This window comes from Mixophyes fleayi, chromosome 8 (assembly GCF_038048845.1).
Source record: "Mixophyes fleayi isolate aMixFle1 chromosome 8, aMixFle1.hap1, whole genome shotgun sequence".
Classification (NCBI taxonomy): domain Eukaryota; kingdom Metazoa; phylum Chordata; class Amphibia; order Anura; family Limnodynastidae; genus Mixophyes; species Mixophyes fleayi.
This window is the reverse complement of record NC_134409.1, coordinates 114,345,937-114,369,898: the sequence shown is the minus strand read 5'-3', so window position 1 is coordinate 114,369,898 and position 23,962 is coordinate 114,345,937. Positions and strand designations below refer to the sequence as shown.

General features: G+C 39.5%; 1 protein-coding gene across 16 annotated transcripts in view; it reads right to left on the bottom strand.

Annotated features, from left to right (window-relative positions):
- Positions 1–23,962, bottom strand: part of CACNA1D (calcium voltage-gated channel subunit alpha1 D) — a 291,185-nt gene that overhangs the window by 21,729 nt on the left and 245,494 nt on the right. For all 16 annotated transcript variants that reach the window (XM_075183238.1, XM_075183237.1, XM_075183227.1 and 13 more), the window contains 7 exons: positions 23,520–23,611; positions 23,184–23,343; positions 21,999–22,126; positions 21,623–21,719; positions 19,097–19,199; positions 14,232–14,333; positions 8,666–8,796 (listed from right to left, as the gene is read on the bottom strand). In XM_075183238.1, the coding sequence (XP_075039339.1) occupies positions 8,666–8,796; positions 14,232–14,333; positions 19,097–19,199; positions 21,623–21,719; positions 21,999–22,126; positions 23,184–23,343; positions 23,520–23,611 (813 nt within the window). The remainder of the gene's footprint in view (positions 1–8,665; positions 8,797–14,231; positions 14,334–19,096; positions 19,200–21,622; positions 21,720–21,998; positions 22,127–23,183; positions 23,344–23,519; positions 23,612–23,962) is intronic.

The following is a 23,962-nucleotide window of genomic DNA, read 5'->3' as shown; positions in this document are numbered from 1 at the left end:
TCAAAATATAGGAGTTCCAGATAAACATGACAGTGGTTTAGGTGTTACATTTTCTTGTCTTGACTATTATAACCCAGCTATATTATGTAAATATATCCCCTATCCTATCCTCTAAGCACTTCCTAGACACACTTCAAGCAGAGTGTATACAGAAGCACCTGCTATCTTCATTGGAGGATGCAATGGCCAATCCTCTGTCTATGCCCGTCCCCTCCGCAGCATTAATAAGACAATGTCACAGGGTTTAAACTAAGTAGAGTAAATAGATTTTCTTGGTTCTCTGTTCATGACTGAGGATGATGGTAAGAAGGCAGAGGGGGCTGAACGTAGACAGAAGACACACTACTACCGCCTCCCATGAAGATGGCAGGAACTACAGAAGAGGTAAGTGCTATACACTCTACTAGGACGTATGTATAGAGAACAGAGATCGTAAAGGAGATGTATTTCTAATAGAGACCCCTAGGTCGATGAAAGTGGATTTATCCATTAAGAATATCTCAGGATTTTTGTACAAAGTGTATAATTTATCTGTCGCACATTGCTCCACTAGTGAATTCGTTATACATGCAATTTTCATGCTGCTCTTGGTTTACAAATAATGCGTGGAGAATGCAAAGATTCATATTTGGGGAGTTAGTAAAGTGGCCTCTTTGCAATAGCTGCAAATTCAAAACAAAATAAGGGGGTAAATGTATCATACATTTACCGCTGCCTTGTAAAGGGAAACTTGCCTTTACAAGGCAGCGCCGCTTTAAATATTAGCTGTCATCTCGCCGAACTCCCGCGAGTTGAAGAAACCGGAGTATGATACATTTACCCCAAGGTGTGAAAGGAGACGGACCACCATAACTAGGGATTGTCATAATAAGGTATGCTAACATTGACCATAAGTGTATCTGCAGCACTCTTAAAACACATCTCCCAAAACTCTCCTCCATTCACTTGAATGAAATTCTTAATCAATGTTTATCAGCGTTTTCATTTGCAATACACACCAGGTACAGCCAGATGAACACTGTGCAAGGGGGAAAAAAACACCTAGCTCACTTTCATAGAAATAAAACATCTGTCTTAATGTAACCGACTGCAGAGGGTAAGTGTATTAAACTGCGTTTTCTGCAAATTGCTGACATTCTGCAACTTTGCAGCCACATTTAAAATGGCAATGTCTTTAAGGGCAAGTTTTGCCCTTAAAGACATTGCCTTTTAAATTCACCTGTCAAAGCCACAAAATATCATCAAATTGCAGAAATCGCAGTTTAATACATTTCCTCCCAGGGGGCAAATGTATCAAGCTGTGAGTTTCCGTCGGGTTTGAAAAGTGGAAATGTTGCCTATGGCAACCAATCAGATTCTACTTACTATTAATATAGTGCATTCTACATAATCACAGCTAGAATCTGATTGGTTGCTATAGGAAACATCTCCATTTTTCAAACCCGCCGGAAACTCGCAGCTTGCCCCCAGATCTGAAATTAAAATAATATATGTTTTAGCTTGCATGTGCTTCTAGACTGTTAGAGGGAAGTGTCAGGGTACAGTTCCAAATCAAAATATCCTAATTCATTCCCATACTGGAAAGTCAGATACAACCATAGTCCTTTCAGAAAACCAAGCAGTTTACATAGCACATACAGTAACAGCAATAATGGAGACGTTGACATAGATACATCTGTACTGACAAAATCACTTCACACAACTCTTCCCTGGTTCCTTGATTTACAGACACAGTAAATACAACAGATATTAAATATAAGAAGAGAGCTGGATATTCACTTCTCACTTCCCTGAAAACTCTGCAGTACCTGCTGCCTGCACTTACTCAGCTATGTGCTTAACTATGTATGTAATGTATGTATGTTACAGACTATCATCATCAACTATTTATATAGCGACACTGTTTCCGCAGCGCTGTACAGAGAACTCACTCACATCAGTCCCTGCACCATTGGGGCTTACAGACTAAATTCCCTAACACACAGATACATGTTGTAAAGTGGATTTCACTGCTCTATTCAGTTAGCTGAAGATTGGCAGGCTTCTCTGTTTAGGTGATGGAGAAGTGAGGAAACAGCAGGTGGAAGTAGCTATGGATGGTTTTCAGAGGGGTACAAGTCCCTGCTAGAGAACAATCTAATTTATCAGTATGCTTTGTCTAAAACAATGGTGTTTTGTAATCCATCATAACATACATGTTTCATATGAGTAATGTCATAGCCTGTCAGACAAGCTCATTTGCATTTTCAACATTATCCTCATATCTATTTTTGTTAATTGGCAAGTATCACAGAACAATTTCAAATCATATCACACAAGTGGGTGGAGCCTATTTATACCCCCCCTACTGTCCCGTTTGCAGTGGGACAGTCCCAAATGTGAAAAAAAAGAAAAAAGGGTGGGTTTTATCAGAAGTGGGGTGTGGCCATAACAAATTAGGGGCTGGACTGATTGTAGTACTGTGTCCTGATTTTTAATTTTTTAATAAATGCCTAATTATTGATTACAGTATGAGAGATGCATCACAACTAAAGCTTTTAATGCAATAGTCAGGTCATGACCTAGGATATCTGTGTCTCAGGCAACCTGACATAGCACCCCTCCTACCTCTTACACATTTGGCTGTACACATTTGTATAGAAGTAGAGTTCAATACAAGAGACAAATAGTGCAATTTTAATCATTATTAGAACTACAAATATAACAGAATCCCCAAATTTACATTCTTGCACCAATATAATTTGATTTAAAAAAAAAAAAAATCTTGCAATTTTAGTTTACCTGTTACCTTAATATATTACTACTGTTAGAGCTATGAACACATGATAAAAAATAAGGTTTAGTATGGCGTAATTATAAATTAAATACTGAACTGAAGATGATAATAGCAATTAAATGTCTGCAATATGCAAATAGCACTTATCTAATAATAAACCATATCATAAATACCAGGACCAGACAAAAACATTACTTAATTTATAGAATAGAAAAATAGAACCTGTTCTAAGTATTTACAGAAAGACAGTATTCTTCTTTTAATATCTTTAACTTTTAAACACAGTTATTACAGTGTCAAATATACTCAAAGCACATGTATCATTCACAAAAATGTATGACCAGCTAAACATAAGCCCTCTAAAGAGTTAAACGCCATTGAACCTGACATGTCAAATGCACAAATCAACAGGCTAATCACCTGTTGCTGAAATATTAATGAGACAATATTCTGCCTAAGAAATTATTCAAAATATGACACTAAAGCAGACGCGAGTACATGACAACATGCAAGAAGGAAACATACGCTGTAGCAGTGAACATAGGACATAAAGTAGTCGAGCCTGGGCGTCTCTGCACGCTCCTGATCCATTGATGCAGCTGCAAGCTCTGCTGCCTGGCAAATGTCAGACTGAACTGTGTTATAACAAGCAGACCTCTCCTCTCAGCCGTGTATACATAAAAAGCCTCATTACGCTGCAGCTGAGTGACAAATTAACCTCAGGCAGGTTTCACCATCTGACTGCACAAGCTTTAAACATTGTACATTTTATTCCTTGCAGCTCTTTAAAGTGCAAGGCACCTAAACAAATACTTTGATATGCTGTAATGGGGAGTAAGGAAGACTGTTCTCCCTTTTCTTGAATGTTAGCACAGGTCTCATAGGCTGGTTACCCTCTGATGTTGAATTTGCAAAAAGCATGTGAAAATGAAAACGCATATGAAAGCTGATATGCAGTTCACATGAGTTTGCGAGTGCGTCCAGAATAGCATACTCATGTGAATGGGACCTGAAAGAAAGCGGCACAGAGCTTGTCCCATTCATTTCAACAGACCATTCATTTCAATGAGGTTTCCAGCATGTGCAACTGAAATGAATGGGCTATTGAAATTAACTGGAGAAGCTGTATACATTAAAAATAAATAAAAATGGGTATCGTGGCCCTCCTTCCTCCTCCTCCCAAATTCTTCAACCAGTCTCAGCGCTAGTTTCTAAAACGAATAAATTATTATTTATAAAGCACCACCATATTACATAGCTCTGTACAGAGACTATGGGGTAAATGTATCATACCCCGGTTTTTGCAACTCGCGTGAGATCGGCGTCTACGCAGCTTAAATTTAAAGCGGCGCTGCCTTGTAAAGGGAAACTTCCCTTTACAAGGTAGCGCCGCTTTAAATTTAAGCTGCGAAAACGCCGATCTCCCGCGAGTTGCAAAAACAGGGGTATGATACATTTACCCCTATGTGTCATATACATGCCCCCAGAACACCCATACACTAGAGTCAATTTTAGTAAGCAGTCAATTAACCTATCAAGTATGCCTCTGGAGTGTGAGAACCGGAAATCCACGCAAACACAGGGAGAACATACAAACTCCACGCAGAGAGGGCCTTGGTCAGGAATGGAACTCATGTGGCACCATGCACTCTGGTTCCCACCAAAGTGTGTGTAAGGGGGAAGGGTGGCAAGAAGTTGGGGTTCCTATGCTAGAGTGGAAACCAGCCCCCAGTGATCCTAGAATTCTGGTCAAGAGTCCATAAGACAAAATACTATAATACCAAACAAGTAATACATGTACAAAATCCCCAAACCCTCTTTCAACAATTAATAAAAATAAACAATTATTTTTGTATTCCAAGGTGATCTTTCGCTAATCTAAAGGAAAATGTTCCATACTTTTATTTCAACTTCTTACAATCCAAAGGGAATTGTTCCATATTTACAATTCATAAGAGAAAACTTTGTAGGCCACTGGAAATCAAAAACCATGTGACATTGCGAACTGCTTAGTTTGGAGCTCCGACCACAGAAAATCTCTCCTTAGCCGCTCAGTCAATCACAACTGGTTTCTTATTCAAGTCAAGTCACAATGTGATCGGCCGACAGTGAGGAGGAGTTCCGTTGGGGACTTTGATTGTGCATCAATTAATTTAATCCTTGTAATAATGTTTCATTCATTTCAATGGAGTTTTTAAAAGAATGGTACATAGGCATGAATGGGCCATTGACATAAATGGGAAAAATTGAGCACACCACTGATGTAGCTCGTTTTAACCCCTTGTGGGCATGTACACAATGTACTCCCTTTAGAGGAGAATGGACATTTCAAGAGCGGTGACGTGGTTTGAAAACACTGAAATAAAACAAGCAGCATCCAAAAAAAAATCCATGCCTCACCATAAACACATGTAGATAGATGCAAGCATGGGTGCAAATCGGTATGGAGACATAGGGGTATATTTACTAAACGGCGGGTTTGAAAAAGTGGAGATGTTGCCTATAGCAACCAATCAGATTCTAGCTGTCATTTATTTAGTGCATTCTTCAAAATGACAGCTAGAATCTGATTGGTTGCTAAAGGCAACATCTCCACTTCTTCAAACCCACAGCTTAGTAAATCTAGCCCTTAGAATGGGATTTAATTTACATGTGTTTGCAGGCTACGTACAGACACAGAGTTTACATGCCAGTGGGTAACCAGCCATATTCTCACCCACTATATACACACACACACACACATACAAACAAAGCAAACTGAAATCACAGATAGTTGGTTTTATGTCACATTATATTAAGGAGCCTGTGGATGGGAGCACAGAACATATACAGGGTATACATCAATCAAATATTAGAAAGCGGAAGTGGAAACTGTGTGTCTACACACAGTAAGAGCTATAGACTAATGAGATACACAAATGGTAAACACAAATACAAGTCAAAGCTGAAACTAATAAACAATAATGAAATAAATATTTCCTCTGTAACTTGGATGAAAGGTGCCCAATCATTCATCCATAAGAGTTCATACAATTGGTTTTCCTATTTTAAGCAATTATTTTCCCCTAACTCCTTCAACACCTCACTATACAATCAATTATTTGCATTTTAAAATGGCTCACAGAAAGGCCAGCCTTAATTATTATAACTTTTTATATAGTGCTAACATATTACAAGGGATCTTTAATCATTAATATCAGTCCCTGGCCTAGAATAGCTTACAGTCCAAATTCTCTATTCCACAAAAACTAACATTAACCTACCAGTATGTATTTTATTCTAATAAAATGTACTTCCAGATCCATAGGTATGTATTGTGTTTTGAGATTTAGTCATTGGCATTGTATAGTTTCTTCAATATATTTCAATCTGTCAAGTACTTGGTACTTGATTACATACCAGGGTAGCACTGTGGCTTAGTGGTTAGCACTTCTGTCTCACAGCACTGGGGTCATGAGTTTGATTCCTGACCATGGCCTTATCTGTGTGGAGTTTGTATGTTCTCCCTGTGTTTGTGTGGGTTTCCTCCAGGAGCTCCGGTTTCCTCCCACACTCCAAAAACATACTAGTAGATTAATTTGTTGAAATCAAATTGACCTTAGTCTCTCTGTAGGTGTGTCTGTGTGTGTGTATGTTAGAAAAGTTAGACTGAAAGCTCCAATGGGGCAGGGACTGATGTGTGTTCTCTGTAAAGCACTGCGAAATTAGTGTCGCAATATAAATAGATGATGAAGATACAATGAGTTACAGGTTTAACAACCCTGAATAGTAAGAGCTTTGCTTTTGGATGGTGTATAACAAATCTTTGGAATGCATTCAACTGACAGAGGCCAAGGTATTCTGAAAGACTGTTCTATCTGTGTTATTATCAGCTAGGACAAGTTTGTCTCACAACCATGGACCTCATCTAGACTAGAGATTAAACAGCCAATCGCAGTCAGCCTTCTATTCAGCTGCTGTCAACATGAGAGATGTCGGCAGCAGTAAAGTACTGCCAGCCATGGGAGGTGGGCCTGTGGGGCGTACACAAGCGGGTAGTCAGAAGTTTGCTGGCTCAGTACACAAGCAGGTAGTCAGATGTTTGCCAGGTTGGTACACAAGCGGGTAGTCAGACGTTTGCTGGGTCGTTACACAAGTGGGTAGTCACGGATGCAGGGAAGTGTGGCAAGTAGCAGGACCTGAGCAGGCAGAATACTCAATCCAGGAAGTGCTTATTATAGGCCCAAACAGAATACAAGATGGCTTTTCTTTGATGCTATTCTGGCCATCTTGGAAAAGGGCAAATTTAAGGGCAAGTTTACAAATACAGAGACCTCTAGTGGTCTGAGGTGCAAATATCAGAGTCATTACTTACAGCTTGTAACTGTCTACAGTTGTCTTACCGATCTGTTCACAGAATAATCTTCACAAATTAAACAGAACAGCCGCACTCAACACTGGTTCTAGGCACCTCCAAGAAGATTGCTTAATTAATCCAGTTGTGGGATGAAGTTATTTCGGTTGCCAGTGGACATGCTGTCCCAGCCTGTATGTTTACTCGGTTACAATTAAGCCTTGTCAGAATAAACATAAGCTTTCTGGTAGAGCCTAGAACCAGTGTGAGAGTGGTCATTCTGCTTTATGTATTTTGCGATTCATTCATGGTGGAGGAGAGGTGTAATGGCCTTTGCACCAGTGGGCTGAATGTAGCTATTAGCATACACTGATATTAAAGGCAATTCTAGAAGTCTCACTATAGATGTACAGAAACTGGTGCTCCCTTTCTGCAAAGTACTGTGTGCTTTAATAGAATAACCCTCAAACAGAAAATAATTTCTAGTAGGTACAACCGGGTTCTCTTTTTCCAGATACTTTGATAGCTTGTTGTCAATGATTCCATCTCTAACTGCTAAGATTCAACTGATTTGATCTGTGTTTATAAGCTGAAAAGGGGACCGTGCTCAAACTGCAATACATGGGGGTAAATGTATCAAGCTGCGAGTTTTTCGGGTTTGAAAAGTGGTGATGTTGCCTATAGCAACCAATCAGATTCTAGCTGTCATTTTGTAGAATGTACTAAATAAATACTAACTAGAATCTGATTGGTTGCTATAGGCAACATCTCCACTTTTCAAACCCGCAGCTTGATACATTTACCCCATGGAATTGTCCTTGTGAATACATTTCTTGGACATACAAATATTTCTATCTTAATTCAAACCATGTGATACCCTATGTGGGTTTGTTGCATTTGCTGGCCAATATATTACGGCAGATGCCCTTACTTGTCAATTAAAACTAATGAATGTAGAGTATGGGCCTGATTCATTAAGGATCTTAAATGAAGAGGTATCTTATTTCAGTCTCCTGGACAAAACCATGTTACAATGCAAGGGGTGCAAATTACTATTCTGTTTTGCACATAAGTTAAATACTGACTGTTTTTTTCATGTAGCACACAAATACTTGATAGCTTATTTGTACACTGAAATTGAAAGTTGATATTTGTGTGCTACATGAAAAACAGACAGTATTTAACTTATGTGCAAAACAGAAAACTAGTTTGCACCCCTTGCATTGTAACATGGTTTTGTCCAGGAGACTGAAATAAGATACCTCTTCATTTAAGATCCTTAATGAATCAGAACCTATATTCCTGGCCAAGTAATCTTCTCAACAGCATGTGTCAGTGTTAACTATCTAACATAATAGTTTGTTCCTAGGACAAATGTACATTAGTGACTAACAGTTTAAGAAGAAAAAAATATGTGTTACAAAATAGTTAGAGAATGTGATGATGTGACCAGTACCTTGGCTATAGATCCTGGTAATAAAAGTTCTAGACATAAGTAATATCAGCATGTATTAGTAACAAAATAAATTGGTAAAAAGAGAATAAAAGGCAATCACCTGTAGGGCCACGGTGGAGTTCTTCGCAGGGTATTTCCCCACCAGTCCTTGTTCCTTGCGCTTCTTGAATTTCCTAAAGTAGTCCTGTATCAGGAAGGTGGCATAGAACTTCCCCACGGTTACCTCATCATCTAAATGAACAGACAAATCTTTCCCAAGTCAGCAACATTCACCATCGCCCTGAACACTAGCATCTGAAAAGAAATGTGATGGATGCGGCAGGTTCTAAGCTGGGCGGCTAACGGTAGGGCAGACTAAACTAGCACAGTACAGCAAGCAAGCAAGATGAGCCTGGATGGTGGGAGAGCCGTAGGGTACATGTGACGGGAGGTCCAGCTGGACTTAGTGTATAAGAAGACAGGATTAGTACCTGTCTAAATGTATGCAATAATTACACTGCCAAACAGTATACATTCAAAAATAATATCATTTTAAGTGCCTGAAAGTCTATTTCAAGGTAGTAATTTTAAATTGTCTTCCTAAAGCTAACGATACACTTACGTCTAGTACAAGAAACCTTACGTAGAAGTCCCTATACCGTTATAAGATATTTTGCAGTTGACGCTAGAAATAGCAAGTTCTGCCTTGTACTGAGCACGTATCTTAAATATTCCAATTATACTGATTTATTCAACAGCTGATTTCTATACTCCTTATGTACTTTGCAAATTTATAAATAAGTATCTTGAAAATAAATATAGAAAGGAAGCAAAGTCTAAAAAGGGAGAACTGATAGCTTTGTGAATCTTTATGTGAAGTCAGCGGCGTATACTATTAACAGGGTAGCTTTTAAAACAGAGCAAATTAAGTATTCATTACGGCCCTAATCTAAGAAAATGGACATCTCTATTAGATTAATAAATGTCCTTATTATACTACCAGTCAGATTGTAAATGAATGAACCATTGTAATGTCTTTTGTAGATCTTTGATGTTCTGCAAAACACTACATATGCCTGTATTCTACAGTCTTTTAAAGTGAATGTTATAAAAGTTGACAGTTATTAGATTATATTGCAACAAACTATTTTCCATATTTGTTTTCAAGGTTAACGAATTGGCTACAATTTTAGAGCTATTGTCTATTTGTATCTGCAGTTTATGCATATATATATATATATATATTACTGTAAATTCATCATGCCACATTTGGCTATTGTATGTAGTATCAATGTGAAGGAATATAAGGGGTATGGTTATATACTTACCACCTTTCTCCTTAGTGCTAACACTACAGCCCACACTTAGGACAATGAGGGGAGAGTATGATGTAAAGTTGACTTATATGACTCTACAGGACCCATACATGCAGGCACAGCTACCAGAGATACTGTATTCTGAAGCATGCATCTGTATATATATTAATAAGTGGAGGGGAATACAGCTGGCAAGAGGCAACACTAGTTCCATGCCACCACCCTAAAACAGAATTGCTTCAGAATATTCTGAGAGTATAGTTGAAAGGAAAAAAAAGGCTGCAGAAAAAGCTCAAGCACAATAGTTACAACAATAACAAAGCAGTTGAGTTATGCCATGCAAGCAGTAGAGGTATACCACTAAAAAGACCGCAGTAAGACAGAAACAACGGTTTTAAATGTGCAGTATCAATGTTTTCGCCTGCTCTTTGTCTGCTCTCGGATCTCCTTGGACTTCAGCTGTTGGTCACCACAATCATGGTGGAGAGTGGCTGCCCTAGCCTAGTGTCAATGCTAATGCTGCTCCTTGGATCATGCTGAAGAGCAGAGTGGCTAGCATGCTCTCCTTTAAGAGACTGAGAATGTCACCTTCATAGCGCTCAGCCTTCATCACCACTGGGACTGGGGTCCTGAAGTTGCTTCCAGACCTGAACATTCCTTAAAGATGCTTCAATACTACAAAAGTAGAATAAGCTACAAAATGACTGGTTCAATAGGCATGCAGCTAGATATATGGAGGGTGAGAGAAATGGATTCTGCACCTTTAAAACACCAGACAGTTATAAGACAGCAGTAATTAAGACCAAGGAAGGCGGGCTGGTGACAGGGGAAGAGGCACAATAAGGTCATCATAGTCCAGGAAGGAAAGGAGAGCACCTCAAACACGTCTTAGATAGACAGCAGGGGTTTAAATATGGCCTCTTTGAGGTAGAACCTGGAGATTTTCTTAAAGGGAATTTATAAAAAAATGACCTTTTTCTATTTACAAGGTGGTGTTCAACTATATAAGTAAACCCCAGACAAATGCTTGCATAACTTATCATTATTATCTATATATTAATAGCATAAGTACAACTTTTATGAGTGACTTATTTCTATGATGCCATTATCTGAGCAGGGCACATCCTATAACAAATTAAAGGTCTTGGACTGTAGATTGGCAGAAAAATATTGGCATTGTAATCGTTTCGGAGTAATTTCGAAAAACGTCCGCCCGCAATTTACAACAATGCATTACTATTGTCCTCTGGAAAATGTGGCAGTTGGCAATAAACCTGTGCAACTGCTGGTTGCTCTGGAAACTGTGACAGTTAGTAAACTCTCCCTGTGCACCTGCTGGGTGATCTGGAACATGTGACCTGCTGGGTGGTCTGGATACTGTGACAGTTATTTGCAGCTATATATATCAGCGCGTCTTGCGGGACCATGCCAGCAATGTAACTTCTATGGAAGAATTTATACATATATTGTAGTGTATAAAGAAATTCTTTAGTCTCTTTATATATAGTGATTGATAATATAGTTATTTATTTATTATACTCCGTCGTTAAAATTTCTACATGTAATGTAGTGTATACAAAAGTTATTGAATTCTGTTAATAAAGTAATTTAGGCATTACATTTCCGTTTAATTTAAGGCAGTTACCGCCAGGTTTCTCTACTTATTCTTATCATCATAGTTCATTGATTCAGCATCTGTTTTATCTGTCCTCACAGAGCCATCTATTTGTTTATATATCATATATGAACACCCCCATCATCCCTCTTGTTCTTCCCGATGTCTGTTGACAATGGAACGTTAAGAAGGGAAGCGTAAAAAAGAGATAGCGATAAGCCTAGGGCAACAAACAGGGCAGAGAAATTGTTTGTAAACATTGGGGTCCAAATTTGTTAGCAAATGTTTAGATCTCGTTAAAAAAAAATTTCTGGTTTAAATCTACTTCAGACAGAGGTATATATTTTTAAACATGTACAAAAAAGTACAAAATATAATAATGCACCTTAAAGGGGCACCTCAGGCATCTGTCTGTGTTTGACAGGTAACCTCTCATTGGGGCTATTATAACGAAAATCACAATGTCCCCTGTCACTCAGCCCCCAACCTCATTATACATGTAAAGAAACACACACAAAAGCACATATAAAACATATTGTAACATCACAACCATGTTCATTAATAATATTAAAAGCTGTAGTGAGAACAAATACAATCAGCACAATTAGAGAATACCTGTAACAATTAGGTTATAACAACTTCAGTTAGAAAAGTTATTTGTGTAATATCTCTAAACCTGATATATTGTATTTCCATACCTATCCAGGCACAGGTTGATGACACATTAATGCACAATTAGACACAATGGGTCTGATTCATTAAGGAAAGTAAAGCAGAAAAAGGAGTAACTTTGCACCTTGGCAAAACCATGTTGCATTGGAGGGGGAAGTAAATTTAAAATGTGGGGACAGATTTATAGGTGAGATAGGGCATGTCCTAGATTAACTTTACATTTCAGTGTAAAAATAAAGCTATCAAGTATTTGTCTGTTATATGAAAAAACAGCCAGTATTTAATTCATACTTGCCAACATAGGCAACTTGTTTCCCTGGAGGCAGGTGTGTGTGTGGGGGCTGGACTTGAAGTATCACATAATAAGCCCCGCCCCCAAAACTAGCAGCCCTTTTTGGACCAATAAAATAGGGGGTGGGGCCACGATGGCGCGTGCACAGCGTTACTAAGTCCCGCCTCTTCATTTAAATTTACAGAGCTGGCCGGGAATCGCCTGCTCTCGCGGGAGTCAGGGAGGACTCCCAGAAAATTGGTAGTCTACGGATATTCTGGGAGAGTAGGCAACTATGATTTAACTTGGAAAAAAAATAAACTAATTTGCACCCCTTAGATTGTAACAATGGTTTTGTCCAGGAGAAATCTCACTACTTTTTTTCCTTACTTTCCTTAATGAATCAGGCCCAATCTGTATAGACCTATTTATGTTAAAAACTCTCAGAAGTACTGTAGTGTAATTCCTATATTACGTATTGACTGTGCATTACAGATCATGATTTTTATTATATGTGGGATACTTTTCCATATCTCCTCAATAGACTCAAATGAGGTGTGTTTACTTTAAAATACAAAAGGGGCATTTATGGAAATTGGTGCATAAGAAACTGTACAAAGGAGCTGTTCCCATAGCAACCAGACACTTGTCTGCACCTTTTCTACAGTTACCTGTTGACCTTACCCATCTTCAAAATCATTCCCAATATGTCACTGCATTACTAAGCAGAAAGTTGTGTGTACGCCCTTGTGTTTGAAAAGAACTAATGAAATTAATGTATAAGGGCTAACAGGCTCCCTGTCTGCTATGCTTTCATGAATTTTAAAGTCCTAATAAACATACATATCTCTCTAGGCAAATAGAATGCACAATATTATCCTATTGTTCTGTGTATTAATGAAAATATTAAAAAGGTCAATTAAGTGATGTTACAGACATTTTCAGTGTTTTTTTTGTAAACAAAAAACCATACAGCTGACCATCTACTTTAACAACCATTTCCTAGGTACATTGAAATAACATTACTAAATCATGCATAGTATTTGTAGTAATACATAATTGGAAAGTACTCTATGGGCAAGTACTGTGATCACACACATATTAACATAATGTAATATGCTCATAATGGAAGTGTTTCAGGTTAAGGATAATGTATCTTCGTAGTGATGAGTGATATCACAGGACGAAGGTTCTCAAGTTTCTCATTGGGACATATTCTAGATTTGCTCACAGGAGCACAAACCACTAATCCATCTACCTGTGCTCCAATAAGGACATTCGGAAAATCAAGCACTGTTTGGGAGGTATGGAGACAGTAGTAGACGGAGCTGGAGAACATGTAAGGAATAGACTGAAATATTCAGGTTTCTTTGTGTGACATAAGGAGAATGGGCAGAATATTTTATATGGGCAGTGATTTATATCTGACAATATTTAAATGTTTTGGGTGTTTAAAGCTAACACAGACTGTGGGTGAAACTTATATCTTTACTAAGTCAACCACTTTGTATTAAGAGTGTGTTAGTGCAGTTCACAGCTCTCTATTTAAATAATCAGTAGCTAACACTAGACCAGAGTACCCCAACCCTCTGGTCAAGCACCTCCAAAATTTACCAACAGATTATCCAATTTGGCAAGTCATTATATACACAGTCATTATTTCCACAGAACATGATCTGTTGGACGTGCTTGAGAAGAGGGGAGCACGCTATCAGTAGAATATAACATGAATGGTACCACTAATACAGCGTAACAGCTATGTGGACTCAATAATACTGTGTGACATGTGTGAGATAAAGATTTTTACACTGACCGCCTGCAGGGGGCACTACTTGGTCCAGAAGCTTCATACTCGTTTTTTTCCAGATTTTCTTGATGACAGCTCTGAGCTCCTCATTGGCCTGTTCTAGATTACCTGCAGATTGAGGAGACAATAAAAATATGTGGGGCTCACTATGGGAGAAAAGTGCAAAGTAGCTGCAAGTTTCAGCCTTCCTCGATACAGTACAGGATTACAATACCTTAAACATGCTTTAGATGTACCATATGAAATGGGGTTTTTATGCTCCAAGTAGAACTTTGAAATGGATACATCGTGGCCCCAGATAAACCAGGATCTGAACCCATGGCTTGGCTTTTCTTCAAAACACTTGTCTTGTCGTGGCAGCCTGAGAGGTGCCAATTTTTTTAAGTTTCTAGAAAGAACACCATTCACTGAGACCTAGCAAATCTGTGACACAGTCACTTCCTTCATTGTGGTATAATTACATATTTACCCACTAATATAACGATCCTGGAAGTAATATGACTGCTTACTCGATGTACCAAATTGAGAGATCTCATTCAATTTTGCCAAACACCTTGGGCTCAGTTGCAGTATAAATGCAAAATCTTAAGGAAGGGGGGGGGGGGGGTGAGGGAAGTTGAGGTTGATCCAGAGGGCCCCGCAAGCTCCAAAAGGAAATATAGATACGATGAAAGGAATCGACAATTGCAGCAAATGGAAGTTAAATTAGACATACGTCAACTACAATATATGGTCTGAAAGTCCGCTGGAGGGGGGATTCTGATGGGATGAGGTGTTATAGCAATACCATAAACATTGGGTAACTTTATGGGCTTTCATCTTCCTATATTTAATATACTCTATATGTTATTTTATTAAATTGCAAGTGACAGGTAGTTAGACAATCTAATGTTTAAAAATATCATTACTTCTCTTTCCTACCATTGGGGGACACAGCAAGACACTGGGGTATAGTAGGTGGGACTAGGAGTTAGGCACTTAGCATACATGTTTGATCCTCAGACTCCTCCCCTACAATGCTCCTCCTCTTCCTGTACAGACCTCAGTTTCAGTTAAGTGCCTAGGAAGATAGGTGACTTTGGTATAGGCTCCTGCCTATACTTTTATTAGCTTTTCATTCCAACCTCTTCCTGGTCCTCAGTTGGACAGGCCCTTCAGTCCCCATTTAAACTTGCAGCTCATCAATAGGCAAGTCAGAATTCTCTGTTTTCGGGTTTGTAGTCCCTGCGTACAGTCTTTGTAGGCAGGGAACAAGGAGTTCCAAGGAGAACAAGGAGAGTTCCTGGCCTCCATAAACATCAAGAAGTTCTTCTTACATGTACCAATCTGGAGGGGGCACTTCGTCTCCTCCACTTTACTGTACAGAATTTTCAGTTCCAGTTCAGGGCCCTGCCCTTTGGTGTAAACACCACGCCTCGAGTGTTTCCATGGTAATAGCGATCATGGTAGGGCTACTGCGCTCCCAGGGAGTCACGATAATATCCTATCTGGACGACTTTCTTCTGAAGGCTCCGTCAGCTTCTCTTATCTCATATCCAGATCTCCATCCAGTTTCTGGAAGCGCACGGCTGCATTCTGAACCTACCAAAGTCCTCGCTCAATATGGCACAGCTTATGCGTTTCTTAGGCCTCAGCTTCTATACTGTGACTCAAAGGATCTTCCTACCGGAGGACAGGGCCCTCTCACTTCAGCGCAAGACCAGGACACTCTTGGTGAGGAAGAAAGTTTTCTCTTCTCAGCTGCATAAAGCTTCTGGGAACCATGGAGTCAGTGTTCGAGGGTGTACCATTTGCGCTATTGCACTCCCAACCTCTCCAAAGGGAGATTCTACAGAAGTGGTCTGGTACCCATATTTATTTAGGCAGGCAGATCATCAGTCTGTCCAGACCCACTTATCTATCCCTCGCGTGTTGGTTAACCGGACAAAATCTGGAGACAGGTCAGTCATTTTGCGCCTGGCCCTGGACCCTAGTTACAACAGAGGCAAGTCTACTAGGTTGGGGAGGGGTCATAGGATCCTTGGGGTTCCAGGGTCTGGGGCCCCCCCAGGCATCTCTTCTCCCAATAAATGTCCTGGAGCCCAGAGCGGTGCACAGGGTTTTGATTCAGGTGTTCCTGACCAGGAAGCCTCTAAGAATTCAGTCAGACAATGCCAAGGCCGCTGCGTATCTGAATCATCAGGGAGGAACATGCAGCTTGAAGCAATGCGAGAGATGTCCAGTATTATGACCTGAGCGGAGCTCCATGTTCCAATATCGGCCATTTTTATCACCGGAGTGGAGAACTGGGAAGAAGACATTCTCAGCAGGCAGATGGTTCATCCCGGAGAATGTCTCTCCACAGAGAGGTTTTTGCCCTCCTGGTGGAGAGTTGGGGCATTCCGGACATAGATGTCGTGGCGTCCAGACTGAACTTTCAGGTCCCTCTTTACTGCTCAAAGTCAGGAGATCCTCAGACAAGATTCGTAGATACCATGACCATCCCGTGGCACTTCCAGATGGTCTACCTGCTTCCCTCAATTCCCATGCTCTCGCAGGTACTAAGGAAGTTAAAAAGAGAGTGGGTTCCCGCAATCTGGCAGCCCTGATTGGCCTCGCAGGGCATGGTTCGCAGACATCCTGGGGTTGGTGGTGGCGCCCCCCCCCCCCCCTCCGCCTACCAATGCAGCCAGACCTTCTGGTTCAGGGGCCTCTTCCCTGCCATTATTTAGATCGTCTAACTTTGACAGCGTGGCTGTTGAAACACTAATTCTTAAAACCAAGGGTTTTTCGCAGAAGGTGATTAAGGCCCGTAAGGCATCTTCTTCAGCCATTTACCGCCGAGTCTGGAAAATGTATAACCTTTGGTGTGAATCCCAAGGTTTTCACACGACTCGTTTTAGGCTCCCTAGGTTGCGTTCCTTTTTGCAGGCAGGCCTGGATAAGTGACTCCGTCTAGGTTCCCTCAAGGTACAGGTCTTGGCGGTTTCCATTTATTTTCAACGCCGATTGGCAGACTTATGGGGCATTCAGACGTTTCTTCAAGGTGTTCTTCATGTTCAGTCCCCCTTTACTCATCCTGTGGAACCATGCTATCTCAATCTAGTGGTCAGGACACTTATCTTGGCCCCATTTGAAACATTGGATTCTGTGGATTTATGTCATCTCCTTTGGAAAGTGGTGTTCCTTTTGGCCATAGCCTCTGCACACCCCCTTTTCTAATTTTTCACAAGGATAGAGCGGTGTTTAACACAAAGCTTTTATTTGTTCCAAAGGTAGTGTCCAGGTTCCACTTAAATCAGGAGATTGTGGTCCCAGCATTCTGTTCTTCTGCTTCCTCTTCAGATGATACCTTAGCGTTGCTGGATGTAGTATATGCTCTGCGATATTATGTTGATCGAACAGCCGCTGTCCGGAAGACTAATGACCTCTTCATCCTCTATGATGCTCATAAAAGGCGCTGGCCAGATTCAAAACAGTCGATTGTCCGCTGGATCACTTCTACCATTCGGCTGGCTTATGTCCTTGCCTCTAAACCTATCCTGGTTACTTTGAGAGCACACTCTACCATAGGGTTTGGCGTTTTGTGGGCGGCACGTCATGGTGCTTCGGCGGAGCAATTGTGCAGGGCGGCAACGTGGTAGTCTGTCCATACCTTTTTAAAATTTTATAGGTTGCAAGGCTTCGCATCCACCTGATGCAAGCTTTTGGACCACTGCACAGCTTTCTCTACTCTGCAATCAGCCCTTCAGTGAAAAGGTCAAGTCAATCAGCGCATGTCATCTCATCTGTTTGTAACCTTTATATGTCCCTCTCTTCTACCAAACCTTTGCTGGAGCAAAATTTTGACTTAGATCTCTGTGATTGTGCTTTGAAGAAGACTTGTTTTGTTTGACTGTACATCATGATTCTACCTTCTCCAATCATTCGACCTTGGCTTCATCCCCCACTATTCTACCTTTTCCAATCCCTTGACATTGGCTTCGCCCATCACCTTCTACAATCCTTGGACTTCAGATTGCACTACATTACCAAGTCCTATCAAGAGTAAGCAGCTTGGCCAGACTTGGTGTGTCTCTGATAGCTACCCCAGCCAAGTGGTTTTAGGAGCTGCCAACACTGTGGCACTAGATGGTACTATAGCAATGTGCCCTTCCTGATCTACTGCAGCTACCCCACTGTCCTCATTGCTTAGCCCTTTGCAGTTCTCATACTGTGATAATTGATGATAAGACACTAATGATTTTGACTTGGATTGAGAGGACATTAACTCAAGCATTAGTCCAATGCTGGGGAAAATTTAGCCAAATTCTTCCATATGGCATTTAACCGCCAATTAAAAAATGCACAACACGGTATGTGCTCTTAAACCCAACACCAATCGACTAATAATATCTAGACATGTTTTCTCCACTTCCACTCAAAAAGTCTAAGGGGCATATTCAATTAGCTTTTTGGTCCGCGATTAATCTCGGCTGCGCATGTAAAGTGACAATACAGTACCGCAACATTGCGGATTTCCCTTTGCAACCCTATGGAGTGCACACGGAAATCCGCAATGGTGCGGTATCGAGATTCGTGCAGTCGCGCGTGATCGTGGACCAATAAGCTAACTAAATATGCCCATAAGACTCCACGAGATAGAATTCCAATTCCATGGATGAACCGCTGACATTCTGATATAGAATGAGCAGCTGTTGTTCATACTTCTTAACACTTATTTTTATTATAATTTAAACTCTTTAAATTTGTATTTATTAGCTCTAGATTATAATATCACATTATAATAAAGTTTATAATGTCACTCAGAAAGATTTTATATTGCTATCTTTACACTTTGAAAGGAAACCTGCTCATTAATGAACAATATTATAGGGTTACATATTACATACCCTCCGTTTTGATTTTCAGGGCGGTTCTAACCAAAGCAAACAATGTGGCATTAAACATCACTGTCCCATCACTGTTCAGTGGCATGTTCATGGCAACCAGTCTCTGCCAAAGGAAATAAAAAGTGTCATTATTTATACTTTATACTATTCATCCAGTAAGAGCTTGAACCTAGTCTCTGAGTTAAAGTCATCAGCTGTGAAGAAAATATTCTGGAATTAATCTGTTCCTGGTGATGCAACACCTCATGTGCTCCTAGGTTTTATGTTCTGTATATCTGGGGGTCATGCCCTCCTCTGTCTGGCTACCTCACAGGAACCAGGCTGGCATTGGCAGCTCCTGATTGTAGTGCCAAGGTTCAAAAGTTCAAATGTTCCCGGCTTTTAGATCTACACATATAGCTCCTATATAGAGTCGAACGCAAAATTACACATAGATGCATCCATACACTTATAGTTCTCCGCTTGTACTTTGAGTCTTACTATACGTGCAACTTTAATATAGAGGAGTCCAACGCATCCATCATCAACACAGAGACTTGCATCGGATCTATGGTTTGCGCAATGATGCGCATCCTAAAAGGCTTATCTTAAAGCTTCATGTAAGTGAAAAGGGTGTGATTATCTTGTGTCTACACGCCCCTTACTGTACTGACCTTACACATGAACGCCCCTGACCCGCCTAACCAAGCACAAGTGGATGCAAGTGCAAAATACGCATGACTGGAAATATGGATGCAGGTTGTGTGCAGGTATTCATGTTGCATTTTTATGTTGCGGAAATAGAATCGAGTCCAACTACAATTGAGACTCATAGGGGTATATTTACTAAACTGCGGGTTGGAAAAAGTGTAGCTGTTGCCTATAGCAACCAATCAGACTCTAGGAAACATTTATTTAGTACATTCTATAAAATGACAGCTAGAATCTGGTTGCTATAGGCAACATCTCGACTTTTCCAAACCCGAAGTTTAGTAAATATACCCCATAGGGTCTGTTACAGACTGCTGTATTTTGTGCTGGAGGCAGACTTTTGCATATGGGGTAAACTCCCAGCAGGAGGCAAAGACCCTGGTTTCATAAATCCCAGGACGGCTCGCCCGTGGTAATGTTTTAACATGCTGGAACATAAGCTTGGATTTCAGTGATATCTAGGCTTATGTTTATGCATGTGAAGACATTATATTAACAACAGTAAACAATAAATGAAAAGCAATCCTAATGGGGGACAATAAAATGAAAGATTTTTTCCTTTTTTTTTAAAGCAAATCCAATTTATTAAAAGTTATTTAATTGTGACAGTCCTAAAAGATGAAAGACACATTAAGTCAAACAAAGCACACGTATGTGGTGTCTCTATGAGTATGGAAGTTGCAGAAAAGACTTAGAGGTAAGTCAGTATGGCTGCACTAACTGCATAAGAATACAAAGGCAGAATTCTGATTATGTGTATTTTTCCTATTTCTGCTCATGTTTCCTTATATAACTCAAGTATAGAAATATTTATATATCTATGCTACTGAAGTGTACGCAGTGCCAGAAGACATCCCCATTTTAACAGACAGAGAGGGCAGCCGAAGGGGAGTACTATCATTTTACTATCTGCTTGTAGTACGTAATTAATTGGTCACTTTGAGAAACCGTTTATATCATAAAGAAGCAATATGTTAGCCTACAGTTTTTTTCCATTTCAGAGAACTGGACAATATGTGTGACATTAAAAATGGTTTAGGAAACGACCAAAACAGAAATAACACCAAGGGCTAGATTTACTAAGCTGCAGGTTTGAAAAAGTGGGGATGTTGCCTATAGCAACCAATCAGATTCTAGCTTTCATTTATTTAGTACCTTCTACAAAATGACAGCTGTAATCTGATTGGATGCTATAGGCAACATCCCCACTTTTTCAAACCCGCAGCTTAGTAAATCTAGCCCCAAATTACAGTCTCCTAATAGTGCACTGAGCCACCACGGGAAGCCAGGACCTTGGCATATATATGCTACAGGTGTCTGGAATTCTGTCGGATGTATGCAACACCATTCTTCCACAAGAAATGAAATTATATGTTTAATTAATGCGTAAAACACTATTTTAGTCTCCAGAATCTTTTAATCCCTCTGCTGCCCTTAGTTGATTAGAATGGTCATTTACAAAGTCATGCACCTATTTTTATAATACTGCACCAGTTTACATAGGTAGAGGCATCAAGATGTGGGCAAATGGAGGGTTTCTGATGGGAGATGCTGGGTGGATTAGAACATTCCTTCCTGAATGTGGGATAGGTGCAGGAATGCATATCGTATTGCTCCAACATGCAAAAATTAGATTGTGGCACAGTATATTTAAATCAGCTTCAAGAATTGGCAATTGCACATTTCAGGGGCATTCCCAGTTTTAGTGGGTGGTCCCCCAGCAACATATTCTTATTTGTACACATCATCAGGGGTGGCAGAGAGTAAATCATATTAACAAATTATTTGAAAGCTTATTATTTCATATATATCAACTACTTAACTATTTATTCTTACCTTACATGCCACTCTGTGTGGACACAATTTTCCGAAGCCCAGGGGAGGCTGGATCCGGCGGAGCAGAGTGACTACGTCCAGATGTTTAATTCTTCCCCTGGATAACAAAATACATTTTTCATCTCATACAATACATGTAATGGCAATGTTCAAACCCCACCCTTGACTCCCTTCTGTCCATAGTGATAAGATGCTGCACAAATATATAATTTGCAGATATTACTCATGCCGAAATACACAAGTTTGTGTCGACATCACCCCCATTATCAGACAACACCAGGGACAGTAGCTGGAAATGATGAGCTCCACACATGGGGTCAATAGTGTAAATATAAATGCACAAGATAGACAAACAGACAGACAGAATTAAACTGACTTGGCCTCAGGATCATATTCAGACCATATTCTTTTAAATTCGTCCAGATGATGAGGACCCAGTATGGACCAATCACGAGTCAGATAGTCAAAGTTGTCCATGATGACAGCCACAAACAGGTTGATAATCTACAGACAATGGAGCATGACAGTAATTATGTAGCCACATAATATATAATATATGAAATCAGTTATTAGTGAACAAGTACAGCCTGGCACTGTATCTTTGATGAAATATAATTCCAAACAGTTGCTTTCTGTGTATAAGACCAAGTGGACTAAATGATTCTTAATAGGTATACTTTAAGGCCACGTGCTAATGTAAATAACGAAGTACTACAAGTAATGTGACTCTACATCTTCGACAGTCTTGTTTCAACAAGTGACAAAGTACATTTTGACGGAAAAAAAAGCATCTCTGTGTGAACCACTAAAACATGGCCAAGCACCATATCACTGTCATTTAATGAATTGTAGGGACTATATTTTATTGTGTAGTGCATACATAGTGTAGTGATTATATATTGTTTTCTAGTAGCTATATCGTGTAGTGACTATATTTGTAGTGTACTGACTCTATAGCATAGTGACTATATTTTGTTTTGTTGTGACTATATTTTTGTATAGTGACTATATTTTGTTTTTTTGTGACTATATTTTTGTGTAGTGACTATATAGCACAGTGACTATAGTGCATTGTTTTGACATTATATTTTGTTTCTTTGGGACTATATTTCTTGTGTAGTAAATACATAGTATAGTGATTATACATTGTTTTATACATTGTAGTGACTATATAGCATAGTAACTATATTTTGTTTTGTTGTTACTATATATTTGTGTAGTGACTATATAGCATAGTAACTATATTTTGTTTTGTTGTTACTATATATTTGTGTAGTGACTATATAGCATAGTGACTATATTTTGGTTTTTTTGTGACTACATTTTTGTGTAGTGACTATATAGCATAGTGACTATATTTTGTTTTGTTCTGACTATATATTTGTGCAGTGACTATATAGCATAGTCACTATATTTTGTTTCTTTGTGACTATATTTATGTGTAGTTACTATAGTGTGTTGTTTAGTGACTATATTTTGTTTTGTTGTGACTATATTTTTGTGTAGTGACTATAGTGCGTTATTTATTTACTATATTTTACTGCAAGTTTCCATCACTTACCAGAAATGCACACAGCATGTAAAACGTGATAAAATAGACAATGGCAAAATTGCTCCCGCATGTGTTCTCCTCCCCTGGGTTGTAATCTGACTCTGGGTCACATCGCTTCCCTGGTAAGCATGCCAACATGATGTCCTGCCAGGCCTCGCCAGTAGCACACCTAGTGGTCATTACATGAAACATTCATTTACGCAAGATTAAGCAATCTGTCTTTTAGTCTTTGGTTTCTTCTTATAATAAAAGAGCTGCATTTCATGATCAATATGCAGCTGATATGAATGCAAATATATGTTTGAATGTGATAACATTAATAATTAAAATAACAGTAATAGTTACCTAAATAAAAGTAGTACAGCCTGTGGAAATGTCTGAAAGTTGTTGTTCCTATTAATTTGGGTGTTATCCCTCATGGCGACTTTACCAAAAACCTGCAAAAAACAGTGAGATTCCGTTAGTGCTCACATACAAGTCCTGACAGTACAATATGACCACATCTCGTACACACAGATATAAACACTTTCTGCCTTTGGGAACTGGCGTCTGTGCAGATGCTTCTTTTGACCATTTGTAGGTCGGTGAGCCCAGATGGGAATGTGCATGACGGCAAAAGTAGAATACACATTCAAGTTCCTGCCTTCTATTACTTTAGGGCCACTTCCTTCATTAATTACAACTTATTTTAAAGCTCTTTTTTTGAAATATGTCACCTGGCAGTCTTTATTTCATGAGTCACATGTGCACTTAAGCTTTTTTATAACAGTAGTAAATTTGCTCCTGTA